This window comes from Panthera onca, chromosome A2 (genome assembly GCF_046562875.1).
Source record: "Panthera onca isolate mPanOnc1 chromosome A2, mPanOnc1 haplotype 2, whole genome shotgun sequence".
In the NCBI taxonomy this organism is placed as follows: domain Eukaryota; kingdom Metazoa; phylum Chordata; class Mammalia; order Carnivora; family Felidae; genus Panthera; species Panthera onca.
The window spans coordinates 32,430,176-32,446,721 of NC_138340.1; the positions used below are offsets into that span (position 1 = coordinate 32,430,176).

The 16,546-nt window shown below is 43.3% G+C and overlaps 1 protein-coding gene across 15 annotated transcripts in view; it reads left to right on the forward strand.

Annotated features, from left to right (window-relative positions):
* The window catches only part of LOC132678728 (uncharacterized), a 308,777-nt gene that overhangs the window by 222,242 nt on the left and 69,989 nt on the right, over positions 1-16,546 (forward strand). For 2 of the 15 annotated variants that reach the window (XR_013554164.2, XR_013554165.2), the window contains one exon: positions 1,090-1,355. The exons of 4 other annotated variants lie outside the window; for them this stretch is intronic. Coding sequence is in view for 2 of the 11 variants with exons in the window: in XM_078442844.2 (XP_078298970.1) it covers positions 618-723 (106 nt within the window). In the remaining 9 variants the exon portion in view is untranslated. Of the gene's footprint in view, positions 1-617; positions 724-1,089; positions 1,362-16,546 lie in introns of those variants that run through there. 9 more of the 15 variants (XR_013554158.2, XM_078442844.2, XR_013554161.2 and 6 more) reach the window with 9 other exon arrangements.

Genomic DNA, 16,546 nt, shown 5'->3' on the forward strand with positions numbered 1-16,546 from the left:
CAAGTTAAATGCGTTCCTGTCACTGCAGCTGTTCCTCCTGACCTATTTCTCTTGCCAGAACAGTTTCCTCCACTCGCCCAGTTCTACCCCCTTCTTCAAAGTCCCTCACTTTCCGGACGCCTTCCTCAGCCAGGGCTATCTGCAGAATTTCTCCTCTGAACTCAGTACGGAACTTATCAGTGCTACTATTTTGGTCCTTAATCATATGCTCTCTTTGGATGTTTGTCTCTGGATACCTGTGTGTGTGTGTGTGTGTGTGTGTGTGTGTGTGTGTGTGTGTGACGTATATAAGTAGATTACAAGCAACTTGTGAGCAACACCATGCATCACACTTCCTGGTATATCCTCCCAGAACCAATGATGTACAGAACTAACAAATAAACAGATGCCGTATGTGGCTTGGAAGGAGGCACTCATGAAATACTTACCGGACAAATGAATATCTTACTCCTTCCCTCGCTCCTTTCTCTAATACTTCAAACTTAGCACTGTTTGCTCCTTCTGTCGAGAGCACTCTTTCCCCAGGACTCCCTAGCAAACTCCCATTTATGATTTGAATCTCAGTTCAGAATCTTCAGGGAAGTCCTCTGACCTCACTCTACCCCCTTCCTCCCCAGCTCCATGGCGTCGCCTCTGGAAGATCTCTGTCATGTTCCTACATGCAGCACGCAGCATATGGCAACGATTCCCCATGGGTGGTCTCCCCCCCGCTGCTGGGAATAGGTGAGGCACGGTGCCTATGTAGTACACGGAGGGACACGTTTACTTGCTTATGCATTTATTTTAATGTGCATTTGTAACAATGTAACTAATACATCAGACCCACAATTTCACACTGTGTATTGATGAGGGTGAGGCTAAGTAAAGAGGAAAAAAAAGAGACAGAGAGAGAGAGAGAGAGAGAGAGAAACAGAAAGGAGGTTTAAGGAAAAGTAGTGAGCAACTGACAACCCGCTTGTTAGGTACGGTTTTATGGCAAAATTTGTGGAGGTGAGGTATGTTTATTCAATGTTTTTGAGCACCAGGCTGGCATTTGGAAAAGGCAGGTATGTCATAACATCCTGTCTCTGTGTCCATCTCTCTTCCTAGGAGGCAGCCCCAGGAGGGCGGGGATGGAACCTAAGGCAGCTCTACACCGTCCAGAGCTGGGGCTCAGGAGTTCTTTGGCTGAATCGGGTCAAAGAGGACTGAATTAAAAAATTCTGTCGCAGCACCAGCTTTGCCCTCCTCAAAGCGCTATTTTGTCTGCTCCCTGCAACAGAGGGAAGGCACAATGATAGGCCAGAACATCACAGCTCTTTTTCCCCCCGACATGTCCCCAAGTAGTCCAGACAGACCAGTGCAGGAGCCCATCCTAATAAAATCCCACCAGATGCCTTCGTTTGCTTCAACCTTCTTCCTGGGTTTTCTAGGCAGCATGAAAGCCTAGTTACGCTTCTGCAAAGAGCTTTCTTAACCAAGGGCTCTCAGGGTCTCTTCACCGTGAGCACAAGTTTTACCCACCCAGGCGTTTGCTAACTCCACAGAACAATTCTTATTACCTTAGTAATCATGAGTTACTGAAAGAGAGGAAACGCAAAACACGAATGCTGCACCAAGGGAAAACTTGGTCAACCGGCACCTGCCAGAAAAACCCGGAGGGTGGGAATGGAGTGGGGAGGCTTCCTCGGGCTCCTCCCCAGGGGGGGCTGCTGCAACTTCCAAGCTGAAGGTCTTTGTGTAAGAGGTGAGGGGTGTGGTGGACCCAGAGACTTGTGGCTGGCTGGCGAACAAAGGAAGGAAAAGGGAAAGGCAAGGGTGCTTCCACTTTTCAAGGTAACATAGTTGAACGAATCCAAGATTGAATTGGCCGCAATCACTGGTGATTCATTTTGAGAATATCACAAAGGGCCTCTTTCCCCCCCAGTTTCCGCTGTAGGGATTTCCCAGGCTAAGAGGGCAGCCCAGTTTGAGTCACCGGGTTGAAGAAACCTAGAAACGATAACGTGAAACAGATCAACTACACCCATAAAGGACTGTCAACCCTGTGCCCGCAAGAATTCTTTCAACACTAATTTCTCTATCATCAAATCTGGGTTTTTGTAAGTCTATTTATAATGGGACTCCAGCTTTCTTTCTTTGCTCTGTATCTTCCCCCTCTGAATGGTCAGAGGGCCATCTAAGAAAGAACTGACAAGTTGAAATTATCATCAATTATGCTGGCTACGCATTACCAGGTATCACAATGAAGAGCTTTCCTTCTTTTTGGGGTGTGGCCAGGTATCTCTAATAGAGAGATTTCATAGGAGCTCAATATCATTTCATGTCTGTTTGACTGAAAATAACAGCATTTTTGAGTGCTGAGTGCATTCTAGGCACTTAACATTCATTATGTCCTTGATTTCTCACAAGAATCCCACCAGAAAGGTAATATTTCATTACTGAATTGTCAAGAAAAGCTAAGGTCTAGAAAAGCTAAATACATGATTGGTCCACCATCACCTAGAAAATAAGTGGCAAAGCCAAGACAGAACCTCCGCTTTTACCTGTTCCCAATTTTTTGTCTTCCCACTCCCCTGATTGCCCTTCTAGAAACTCTATAAAGACAGGACTTAACAAAAGCAAAAAGGAATGTGATTTAGTACGACAGTCAAGTAAAGTGTGACTCATCACAAATGTCCATAACATGACATATCTCTTGCTATGAAATAATTCAACAACCTCACTCCGTTCGTGCATACGTGCCAGTCAGCCCCCATAAATCCCCTGGGGCATGTGCCCTAATGTTCCCTATTCATCCCCCAGTCTGATACCTTGCAACCACACGCTGACATCACAATATTTATTTTCTTAATGGGTGGGAACAGAGGAAGTGGCCATTTATGGGGCATGCATTTTTTTTTTAAATGATTCCATTCCTGGCATTTGTGAACACCAAAAGCCCAGCGTTCAGCTCATTTCCCTGAGGATTTGAGGTTCTGAAAAGAATGTTTCGGGAGACTGGGGACTCTTGTCGTTTCTACTTCTAGGAGTATCTTCTCTCACTCTGAACTCATTGAACAACCAGAGTCAGTATAGGTGGCGAGAGAGCGAAAGAGCAGACATCTCTTGAAGGAGCAGAAGATGACAGAGACTAAGGGGAAGGCCAATCTTGGCGGCCAGTGTTCATGACTCTTTGCCACACCCAAATCTGGTCGCCATGATATGCCGTCCGCGGTATTCACGCCTTGCCATTGCTTTTGTTTTCTGAGTATGGGTTTCAATGCTTAGTGGTAATCCACGGGGTATCATCTTCTCATTGCATCTGGCGCCATCTTCTCACCAACAGCCTCCTTATTCGTGGACTGGCTGAAATTCACTGCTCACTTCAGCAGTGATCAAAATCAAGCATCAGGGCCTCACGGCTCCTAACTGACTCAGAGTTCCAGGATCCGAGGCAAGCCCCACGCTGTCTCCTCACGAGTCCCAGTCACATCTGTCAGGGTTGCTCTATTGGAAGGAGCTCTGCCCGTAAACTTTTAACTTTCCACTGTGCGATGTGCGGCCACGCAGGCACTTCCAGTCCCGCTTATCCCCAGGCCAAATATCGGGGTAACGACTGCCCTTTGGTGATGATGTCCAGACCCTCTGAGGCCTGTTCTCACGCTCACAGCATTCTGTAGGCTGCTGGAAAAAATTGGAGCTGGACAGGCTTATAAAAAACAAGGAATGTGCCTCCTCCTTAAAGAACCCATCACCTCAGCATACTCTCCCTGGGAGGTTTGCATTCTTTAGAGTCCCCAACTTTCCATGCATAATCCTGGGCCCGTAGCTTCTGTTTGAGTGGAAGTGAATCAAGATAGGAAGGACACACACTGTTACGATTCCCATTTGCAGATGGTGAAACTAAGACCGATAGGTTCAAATCATTTGACTGGTGTTACAAACCTAACTGAACATATAACGGTCAGGCTGGCACCAGATGCAATTCAAACGTTAAATAAGGATTGTTTTAGCGGTCATCGGAGGTGTACTTGTGGGGGGTGGACAAAGGTGAATGCTACATACCTAATGCATCAGAAGCAGCAAATGAAAGGGGGTGGGGTGACAAAAGGGGGTGAGAAGGAGCTGTGGTAAGGCCCTCACAGTCATGAACTATTAATGGCCAAGGAAGGGAAAGTTGTTTTTGCCACACGTGGTTGAATATGAGCTTTTCAGGGCGTGTGCTCACACCATCGACTAACTGTGGGGAACTCAGAGGAAAAGACTTACGTTTCTCTTTGCCTTGGTTTCCTCATTTCCTTAAAGTACAAACAATACCACCTACCTCACAAGGTTGTTGTATGGAAGAAATTAGATAATCTAGATCAAGGTTTCTCAATAGTGGCATTATTGATGTCTGCAGCAGGAAAATCCTCTGTTGGCCAAGGCAGTGAGGCTGCCCTGTGCAGTGGGGCATGTTCAGCAGCCACAATGGCCCCCTGGCCCCCTACTGGATGCCAATACTGTATCCCTCACCCTCAGTCATGACAATCAGAAACGTCTCCAGACATTGCCAGATGTCCCTAGAGAGGCAAAACTGCCCCCGGTTAAGAACCACAGAGTTAGCAGCGCCTGGGTGGCTCAGTCCGTTGAGCATTGACTTCAGGTCATGATCTCGCGGTTCATGAGTTGTAGCCCCACTCTGGGCTCTGTGCTGACAACTCAAAGTCTGGAGCCTGCTCCGGATTCTGTGTCTCCCTCTCTCTGCCTCTACTCTGCTTGCACTCTGTCTCCCTCTCTCCAAAATAAATAAACATTAAAAAAAAAGAAGAAGAACCACTGATCTAGACAAAGTGTAGGGGTACGGCACACATTTAATAAATCTTATTAATGAATGTCCACCCTCCTACCTACTTTTCTTCCTGAGATGTCTTTTCTGTGACCCCTTCCAAACATCTCCAGGTCTTCTGTTCCAATATTCGCATTTAAAACAATCTCTGGGGGAAGGGACGTGACAAATGCATTTACTTTGGGAGTGTTTTCACTTCAATCTGGGTAGAGCAACCTGAGCCAAGGACACCACGTCAAATGAGTTCAGTGTAAGCACTAGTGACCTGAGTGAGACCAGTATTTCAGGGAAGTTTCCTTCCTGCCTTCTCAGAAGATAGTTTATGCAAAGGGTTATATATGCTACCCACTTGTAAGATACGAATTAATGGTTCCCAAATGGTTCTGTGGAACTTCAGTTCTAAGTGGATGGGAATAAACCACATAATTAGAAAGTTCTGCAGTACATGAATTTAAGAAATTTTGGGTAGACCAAGATTAAACAGATCTCTTTACTTCTCAGGTCTTCTCGGGGTCTTTCACGTGCTACTCTGCACCATAATTACTCATGAAGAGATATGTTTTGTAGCTTTTTTGAAACTCATTTTTATATGGCACCAATTTTTGTAGGCCAGGAGTCAGCAGACTAGAGCTTTGGGTCAAATCTGGCCTACTGGCTATTTTTATAAGTAAAATTTTATTGGAATACAGCCAACCTCATTCATTTACATATTCTCTATGACTACTTTCATACTACAATGGCAATTTGAGTAGTGACAGAGACTGCAGAGCGTCTAAAGCCTAAATTCTTCACTACCTGGCTTTGAAAAGAAGAAGTCAGTTAACCCCTTTTATAGCCTGAATGGTTTGTGAAAAACACTGCTTTGAAGAACCTCAGTGTTAGAAAGGATTTAAAAGGTTACTGCTGCTTGTGGCAGTGTGACTTCACAGTGGCCAGCTCCTTCAACATCATCTGGGGAGCTTGTTAAGAATGCAGATTCTGGGCATCCTGTCCTGACCCACCGAACTAGACGTCTAGGGGCAAAGTCCAGGAACTGAAGTTCAATCAAATCACCCACCAATTCTTACGCACAACTGAGTGCTGCTGGTCTAACCTGATTGCCACCCGGGTAACAGAATCTCTCCTCAAGTGTCTTTGGCCTCCTTCCTACCTCGAAGGGTGGGGAACTCACTACCTTCCCCAAAGCCCATTCTGTTCTTAGGCTGGGAAAATTATCAGAACGTTCTATATGCTGAATATATATAAGTCCTCTAGGAAGCCTACCCATTGGCTTTCATTTCCCTCCACTCCCACTTACAACTGTGGAGTGCATGGAAGCAAGAAGGCAAAGGGCAAAGTTACCCAGAAAATCTACATTTATAATTCCCTGGATCTAGTATTCCTCAGGAAGCCTTCTCTGGCTGCTCCACATCCTGCCCTGTCCAGTGCGTTCAAAAAGCATTGGAGGTTCCTCTGTGCAATCTCCACGTGTCTGTGATCCGGTATTGTAGTGAAAGGTCCAGATATCTGACCAACTCAAATAAACCTGAAGCCCGAGCCCAGTCTATCACTCCATAGCTGTGGGGCCTTGGGCAACCGACTTTGCCTTAGATCTTCATTTCCTTCTCTGTAAAAAGGGTGTGATTATAGCACCTACCTGGGGATGGTTTTGAGGCTTTGATATTACAGGTACGACAGGGCTTAGCTCAGAACTGGTTTATAGTAAATGCTCGGTGTCATCAAGGAGGGGATGAGGTTGGTATGTCCCTGAGTGGACGATGACTTTCTCCAGGGAAGGGACCGTCCATAGCTTACCATCCTTTGAATGCCAGTGTCTATCATATAATAAAAAAGAAAGACCGAAGAGGGCCGATAAAACAGTGGCCAAGAGCAATGAGAATGAAAGAGCTGCCTAGTTTCAAATCCCTTTACCACCTGTTGCCTCATGTGTGGTCTAGAGGAAAGAGCTTGATTTCTCTATGTTTTAGTTTACTCCTGAGTGAAAGCACTACCTAGAGTGGTTGTGAATGTTAAATAAGATAATGCAGGCAAAGGACTTAGCACATAACAAAAGTTCAGCAAGGGCTATAATTATTATTGCTAACACCATTGTTATTAATAGTGCCCCCTCAGCATGCGCCGGTGGGTGCTTAGATAAGAGGCTTGCCTAGAAAACATGTCTGTGCTCATGAAGAAGTCTTAGCTCTTTTTTTTTTTTTTTCCTACTTCTTATCCTTAGATCCCTTGGGAAATACATAGGCGGGGAGACAGCTTAAATTTGGGACTAGGCTAACAGAGGCCCAGGCAAATCCATCCTAGATTTATATACAGAGTAAATCCTGTGGCTACACTAGGCTGTGCACAGTTAACATTTCCCTCGGTGCCGTAAACCAGACGCCCCTCTCCTCCCCAACTGTTTGTAGCATATTAGGTGCAGATTTCACTAAACTCCTAAACAAGGAAATGACAGTACCCAAAGGAGATGGAAGAATGTCTTGTGTCCAAACCAAATAAAGGAGAGACCATAAATACCAGGGCTCTGAGACATCAACATTCATTCTCAGAAGGCCCGTCTTTCTGCTAAACCTGACTCTTTCATCCCCCAGAGCCTTGCCCTTGCGTACCTCCCTCCGAGTTGAGGCTAATGGCCAAACATGAGCACCTGGAGCTTTTATCACACCTGCTTCTAAAGAGGTCAACAAAGTTGGATATTGAATGTCCTACTGTCTGCTTTATGAGCTGAACATTGTATTAGGCTCTGGGGGCAAAAGACAGACACACACAATTCTTGCCCTTCTGGAGCTCATAGTCCAGTCAAGGATACAGACGTTAACCAAAGAATTTGTGGTTTGCACAGTGATGGAAGCAGAAGGAACAGGGCAAAGGCCCTGTGGCAGGAAGGAAGAAGGCATGTCAGAGGAACGAGAGGGGGCCTGCTTGATTATAGGAGCAAACGGCATGGTACAGAATGAAGCTGGAGAAGAGAGGGAGGTCAGACCACAGCAACACATAGCCGCTCTAACAAATGCAGTCTTTCTGTGCCAAAAAGAACAAGAAGCCACTGAAATATCATAAGAAGTAGATTGATGGGATTTGCATTTCAAAAAGATCAGAAGAGTACTAGATTGAACAGATCCATTAGGAAGCTATTACAGGTAGGCTGGCAAGAGATGGGTGCTGACACTGGCCAGTGCTGATAGACAGCAAAGGGGAAGACAGGCGGGACGGACCCAAGAGGTGGAACTGAGATGAGGAAACAATACCTTAGATCACAAACTAGGAAATGTATAGCTCCATTCTCCTGAAAAAAATAATAACACGGGGATTTATAAGCCTTCAAAAGTAGAAAAGGAAAGGCGATTCAGTCTTATTGGGCAACACTAATGATATTTACAAATCTATCCTGCTCCATTACAAACTTAGCTCAAAAACTTTATGCATGATTTTGATAAGGGTGCCAAGACCATTCAGTGGGGGCAAGAACAGTCTTTAGAATGAATGGTGCTAGGAAAACTGGACAGCTACATGCAAGAGAAGGAAATTGCACCCTTACATAAGACCAAATACAAGTATTAACTCAAAATGGATCAAAGCCCCAAATGGAAGAGCTGAAACTACAAACTCTTAGAAGAAAACACAAGGCAAAAATCTTCACAACATTGGATTTGGCAATGATTCCTCGGATAGGACACCGAAGGAACAGCCAAAAAGATGGACAAATTTGACTTAGCGAAAATTAGATAATTGTGCCCATCAAAAGACACTGTCAACAGAATAAAAACGCAATCCACGGAATAGGAGAAATATTGGCAAATCACATATTTGATAAAAGATTAATATGCAAAATGTATAGAGAACTCCTAAAACTCAACAACAAAAATGATTTAAAAATGGGCAAAGGACTTGAATACACGCTACTCCAAAGAGCTACAAATGGCCCACAAGTACATGAACAGATGTTCAATATCACTAATCGTTAGAGAAATACAAACTGAAACTCCAGGGAGATGCCACCTCGCAGCCATCAGGAAGGCCGCCTCCCCAAAAATCAGAAAATAATGTGCTGCTGAGGACAAAGAGGAGTTGGAACCCTGGTGCCCTGTTGGTGGGAATGTAAATGCAGCCACTGTGGAAAACAGTATAGCATTGCCTCAAAAAATCAAAAGTGGTCCACCATAGGATCCACCAATTCTACTTCTGGTTATAAACCCAAAAGAATCGAAAGCAGGGTTTTGAAGATGTATTTGTACACCAATGTTCACAGCAGCATTATTCATAAGAGCTAAAATATGGAATCAAGCCAGTGTCTACTGACAGAGGAGTAGATAAACAAAACGTGGTTTATCTCTACAACTGAAGGTCATTTAGTCCTAAGGATGAACGAAATTCTGACACAGGATACAACGTGGAGACAACTTGGGGGACATTATTCTAAACGAAATATATTATTCACCAAAAGACAAATACTGTGTGATTCCACTTCGAAGAGGTACTTAGAGTCATCAAAATCATAGAAACAAGAAAGTAGAAAGGTGGTTGCAAAGGCCTGGGGTTGAAGGGGAGACAGAGTGTTATTGTTCAGTGAGCACAGAGAGATTCAGTTTCACGAAACAAACAGAGTTCTAGAGATGGGTGGTGGTGATGGCAGCACAATATTGTGAATGTATTGAATACCACTGAACTTTGTACTTAAAAATGGATAAAATGGTAAATTTTATGTTAGGCAAAAATCAGGGGGAAAACTGGCACAAATTCAAGGATTCACTGTGAAGGGCACAAAAGCAGCTTCACAGTGTATGCTCTGGTTAGTTGCAATATATAATTCCATAATCAAAATTCCAAGTTAGAAATAAAACTTTTTATAGCAATATAGATCACTTTACACTTAGCATCGGAGTCAGAAGAGAGTGGGTTCAAATCCCAGCTCAGTCACTTCCTGGCAATTGACTAGTAATATCTCCGTCCTGACCCTCAGTTTTCTCATCAGTCTAATGGAAAGGATGAACCCTGCCTCATAGGGTTATTATGAGGCTTGAAGGATATGACATAAGGATTAAATGTGGATCATGTGTATACACTGCCTAGTCCTGAGCTAGTTTTATATATTTATATATATATATATATATATATATATATATATATATATATATATATATATATATATATTTATTTATTTTAGCTCTTGTCTCCATCGATGACACACTGCCCGGCAGGAACAGACACAACAACAGGAAGAATGAAGGGTGATTTCTTTCAAGACAGGAAAGTCGTACCATGTCTCCATCCCCAGATGATCACCTTCGACAGGGGCTGGTGGATTTAGAATCACAGTAGAGAAACCTCTTAGAAGTAAAAGGATAGGGCAGTTTCAAACATTTTCACATCACAAAGAAATACATTATAGGCTCTGAGCCAGTTACAAACTCTGCTGTTTTCCATTTGATCTGATTGTATTTCATTTAAAAAAAAAAAAACAATCTGGTCACGACTCAACCAAAGTGAGGTGGTTTTTTTTTTTTTGTTTTTTGGGGTTTTTTTTGACCCTGGGGTCATGACTCACAGTTTGAAAAACACCTGGTTAGGGAATTCACAGTGTGCGTCCTTCCGGGAAGCCTTCCTGGAACACCCTCACCCTGTGGAGGCTGTTCCCACACTTGAATTTCCTTGGCTTCAATGATTCCAGGCTATGCCTCACCATTTATTCATAAAGCTTCTCTTTCCTCCCTAGATAGACTCCCCGTGGATGTAGCCTTCCAAATCGGCCCTCCTAGCCTCCTCCATTACTTCATATCCAGGAGACCTAATTTAAGAAGCTGGGACAGTTTAATGTATATTGAAGGTAGCACAGGTAGGGGCAGATGGCCAGGAGACTAGCATCTGGTCCAGTTAACCTGCTCTGGCCAAGCACTGGCTCTGTGCCTTGCACTGTGCAAAGCTCAGGAAGAGGACAGCTTTCTTCCAGATTCCCAGGGCCCTCGAGGCTAGGCATGTGCTCAGATTGTGGGAACAGAGCACACAAGCTTCAGCGTAAAGCCTCCGAGGGCTCCTGAACAGGGACACCTGGCACGATGAGACCTTTGCCCTGTGCAGAAACAGCTTCCTTAGCAATAAATAGAGCAAGACTCCGTCGCCCGAAGGCAGGGCAATGGCGCAGATGGCCTTGCGGGGCCTCAGCTTTGGGAAATAACCGTTTGCACTGGAAGCTCCCCCTCCCGTGTGAAATGCACGGAGAAGGGCAACTCTGCGCAGGCGCTTCCTTCAAGCAGGCTGGGAAAAGGAGCTGCTCTGATTTCTGCTTGACTGTTTAGGCTCGGGATGGACGTTCAAGACCCAAGCAGCTGAGAAACCATCCCGTCGCTGAATTGACTGCAGCCCCACTAGCGTGGAGAACAGCGTGGCTGTTGAAGAGGCAGACAGCAGTGGATTTCCAAATTGCCTCCCCCACTTCCAAGCCGTTTGACAATGAAGATATATATATATATTTACCTCTCTGAGCTTCTCTTTCCACACTGTAAAATGGACTAATAATAATATCTCTAGAATAGGGCTGTCAGGAGCATGAAATGAGACTCATACACGTAAAGCCCCTCATATAGTCCCAGGCACATTGTAAATCTTTAGTAAATGGGAGCCAGAGTTATTATTTTTCAACACTCAATACAGCATAATTGAGGGGGAAAAAGGCAGTCACCTGAAACAGCTCTTCCTCCTTTCAGCCAAAAGGACATATTTTCCTAGTGAGAAAACGTGGATGCTAGCCCTCCCTGCCCCCCACCCCCCTTGCTCCTAGAACACCAAGAGATTTTATCTTGGGAGCCTCTGTGTGATGCTAATGTACAAACATGACTTAGCTGATGATCACCTGTGAGCATTGCAGATAGAAGGATGCCTCTGGCATTGGCCACCTGTCCCTTGCGGGGACCTCCCAGGCTCAGGAGACTTCAGCCAGCCTCTGAGCTTTTCAGAAGCAGGTTTTAGTAGATACTCTTTGGAGGCCTCCCCACTCCTCCCCTGGTTTTCCCCACACCTGCCAGAAGCCCTACTCCCTCCTCTGGGAAAACACACCCCTGGCCTGCTCCCTGTACTGACTCCCAAGGGCCTTCATCCTCCGTGAAACTGTCCCTGAGGACTCCAGCCTCTACCAACCCTTCTTTTCGTCGAGGTCTTACAGTGAAAATCTACCATCTAGAGCTCACAAGAATAGAATGTGAAAATAGAATTTTACATTTTTTAGGAGTAACATTAAAGAAATTAAAAAAAAATAAGGTGAAATTGACTTTAAGAAAATATTTTGAAGTCTGCTGTGTGTTTCACGTTTACAGCATATTTCAGTTTGGACTAGCCACCTTTTGTGTGCTTCGTAGCCATGTGCAAAACAAGGAGATTTTGAAGACTGAATGCTCCCCTCAGAAAAAAAGTAAAATATTTCATTAATATTTTTTCATATTGATTACATGTTGCAATGATAATATTTTGGATATAGCGAGCTAGATAAAATATATCATTTCCATTGGACACTCCTTGGCTCTTTTTTTTTAAGATTTTAAAAAGTTTATTCATTTTTGAGAGAGCGTACGTCAGATAAGGGCAGAAAGAGAGAGGGAGACACAGAATCTGAAGCAGAGGCTCAAGACTCTGAGCCGTCAGCGTGGAGCCCAACACAAGGTTCGAACTCACCAACCATGAGATCGCCTGAGCATTCCACAAGCCCCCACTCCCTGGCCCTTAAGGGCCACTTCCTGCTCCTTTTACTAGAAAGCAAAGGCTTTCCCCCACCCTCTTGTACCATGTACTTCCCACACCTGGGTCTGCCCCCAAGCTGACAAGTGGATAGAGAAAAAGAAAAAATGCACAGTTACCCACCCCCAACTCTTCAAACGTAGTTCCTCTGGTCAGAGAGAAGGTTGGGGAGCCTGCCTAAACTCTGCTGCTGTTGTCACTGACCAGGACTACAGCTGACAGGTCTGAAGCTTGCCCACGGGCCGGAGGAGAAGGGGGAAGAAAAAACAAAAGAAAAGACATAGATTGCCCCCACTCTCTCTGTTCCTTAGGGTCCCATTTACACTCCTTGGACTAGAAGCAGGGGCTCTTCTTGGGGTTCTTTCTCCCTGTAACCACATGCTGTTTCAGGATTCATATTGCCCTTGAGCCCGGACCAGAAAATGTGGGAGTAAAAACCTAGGAAATTCATGGTCTCAATTTTACTTAGAGTTCTGGCTTCTTTTTCTAATCCACCTGCTACCACTTACTTTTCAGATTCCTCAGAAGCTGCGTGCGTTTTGTCTAGGGTTTTTGCCTGCATTCAGTGGGAAAAATAAGGTAGAGTGTGTTTATGTCATTTTAACAAGAGCCAGAATCCTCAAGAAACACGTTTTTCAGTGTGTTGTATTGCATTCAGTCTCTATGACACTTGATCATACACAAATGGCATCTATAGAAACTTGATTGGATTAATTAGGATATCATATTCTAGACCATGCCAAGTATCCACTATACCCACACACTTAGAATGGAACAGACTGCTTTTTGCATTGAGAACAAACACAAAGGGATTTCAACACTTGTCCTTGAGTCAGGAATGAATGAAGAATAACCGGTGACTTTTTTCTTTGTGAAAAGTTTAAACATCTATTGCCCCACATTACTGACCGTCACATATGTGTTTAGTTACAGAATGTATATTACCTCCATGTTTTCAGACCAGTTTTGTAAATATCTGACTTGATAAGGCAGCTGTTTTATTTATTTGGAATCTCTGATCATCACTCATAGTAGCCTTAAACTTCCTTTTATGGTAGACAATAGAGTTTGGAATTAAGTAATTAAGCATGGATTGCCGAGAAGAAGTACATCCATTTATATGGATCAACTAATTTCCCAAAGTATTGTCCACTTAACCAAAAAGGAAGTGATCCACACCTCTAAAAATCATTAGAGGGCCAGTCATTACTTTGGACACATGATGTGCTCACATACTCACACAGAGCTGATAATGCACTGATAAGGTGAGCCAAATTCCAGAAAGTGTTGTGAAATAATTGGGTGGTTAAGAACATCACAAAACGGCAGAGTTATTGGAAATGATATTGTGGATATTGGCATAGTAATATGTACAGCACAAAATGTTTTTATTTAGTTGGTTATTCCTTCTTATAGTCATCATTTATTAAGTGTCTATGATGTGTCATCTGTTTCCTAGACCCTCTCATATGCATAATTTGTGAGTGACCCCAGGTATGTTCTGCTTAAACCAAACCTTACACATAAAGTTTGAACTGACAGAACAGGTATACAGAGAAGTATACAAAGATAAGTTATTGAGTTCTTAAAACAACAAACTTCAAATTCTTTCCATTTACACGTATTAAAGCTACACACATTTTGGGGGACTAGAGACTCACTAAGGGGCAAAAGCCAGGGCTTTGGATCAGAAGCACCTAGATTCAAATCCTTAAAATTAGTTTAAACCTCGACCTAGTCATCTCTGACTTTCATTAGATAACAGTATCTATGTCAAAGGATTGTGGTCAAGTGTGTATGATATAATGCAGCTCAAGTTCAGAGCACAAACAAACATGTGGTAAGCTCCCAATATCTGTTTAACTACTATATAAACTATAAAGTTTATTTGTATGATATATAAAGCAAATTATTTATCAATGGTTTATATACATATATATATATATTTTTTCAAATATATGAATTTGTTCTATTACCTATAAGTTTAGAAGAATGATTACATGTAGAAATAAGACAGGGAATATGCCGGAATCAAATATTTGAATTTTCATGTTTTCACAACTCCTGTCCTCTAAATGATATCAATTTAATATTTATCTCATTTTCTTGGGCTATTTTTATCTTTCTCACTTACTAAGCAACCATAGTGTATGTTTGAGGATCTACAGAACCCATGTGAGACATCATCCTTGCTCTCTCGGAGTTTACTTGCTAAAAAGACAAGAGGTACTTGAAAAGGTAAATCTTTTGGAATGAGGATTATTTGTGTTGCTAAACTTTGTGGGGGGAAGAAGGCAAGTTCACTCACTCTTCTCTTTATGTTTCCCTCACTGGGTGGTGGCTTTAATAAGATAAGAATACTTAAATGGTTATTTTCTTGTGCTTTCAAGTGGGGGTTGAGTCTTTGAGTGGAGTGAGCAGAATACAGAGCAGAGATGACTGCACACTGAGATAGTCTGGGAAGTCGAGAATCATTTAAACAGTAATATAATTTGTTAAGTACCTCCTGGGGCCTAGGCTCTTTGCTAGATGTTTTCACATTTAACCCACACCATCAGGATGCGGTATTACCTCCATTCCACTTCTGTGGTCGGTGAAGCTTAGAAATGCTTAGTAACACACGCAAAGTAAAGGAAGCAAAGCCCAGTGTAAACCCAGGAGGGTCTGGGTTTTTTTGTTGTTGTTGTTGTTTTGTTTTGATATCAGTCCTTAGCTCAAGTCAAGAATAGGTAATGCCTTAAAATGCAGATGTCTGTTCCTCTTGAATACCTTCCCTTATCCTTTCTTCAATGGGTACAATTCTAATGATTAATGTGCGATGCTGAGACCCTACCCGGCTCACTTCTGTCTGTGTCGGACGTTGCTTAATTAATCACAGGGCTTTTGTCCACAGAAACTGGACTTCACTTCAGAATCCTTCTGAACACAGCATCCCAAAGCAGTCAGTCTCAACCAACTGACCAAAATTAATACTAAAAATCTGTTTGATGTGTCTCCCATGACACCCTGCTGATGACTTTACTAATAGCACATATAAGACTACGTTTAAACGATTCGCTTCCCTTTTAGTTTTAATCGTAAGGCTTCGGTGACAGGACCATTCATCTTCCCAAATCTAGCCCCTGTCCACAGTCTGCCACATAACACAACAGGCACCAAGTAGAAGTTTTGTTGGATCCAATGTAAGAAAATACTTTCTGTTTAAACCTCTAGGACTACTAGGGGTGCCTGGGTGGCTCAGTCGGTTGAGTGTCCGACTTCGGCTCAGGTCATGATCTCGTGGTTCGTGAGTTCGAGCCCCGCATCGGGCTCTGTGCTAACCGCTCGGAGCCTGGAGCCTGCTTCGGATTCTGTGTCTCCCTCTCTCTCTGGCCCTTGCCCCCTCTCTCTCTGTCTTTCTCTCTCTCTCTGTCTCTGTCTCTCTCTCTCTCTCAAAAATAAATAAACATTAAAAAAAAATAAACCTCTAGGACTACCAAAATGCTGAATATGTTATTGGCTAATAATCAGAATTGCTAACATTTATCAAGAATTTATTATTTGCCACAGATGGAACTAAGTACTTCACATATATTAATTTTTAAATAGTGTTTAAACAAGGATTCCATGAGATAGTTACATTATCCCCATTTTATAAATAGTGATACTCCAGGTCAGAGGGCTTAAATGATTTGCACAAGGTCACAGGCCCAAACCCACATGTTCTGACCCCCAAACCATACTCTTAACCACTACACTGGTTACAGCAAAAGCCCATATAGGATATAATTTTCCATCATACTCTTAACCACTACACTGGTTACAGCAAAAGCCCATATAGGATATAATTTTCCATCTCATGGCATATTTATATAACTGTATTGCTGCCCATTACTGGCCTTCCAGAACTCAGCCAGGTGGTCCCTGAGCTTTATTTCAAAATTTTGCCAGAAAATTAACATCTTTCCCCGCTCTTTATTGGGGTCCTCCCGCTAAAACAACAATCCCCCCAAACTTGTGAATTAACCGATGAGAAATAGATTAAGGTCCCAGAGAAGT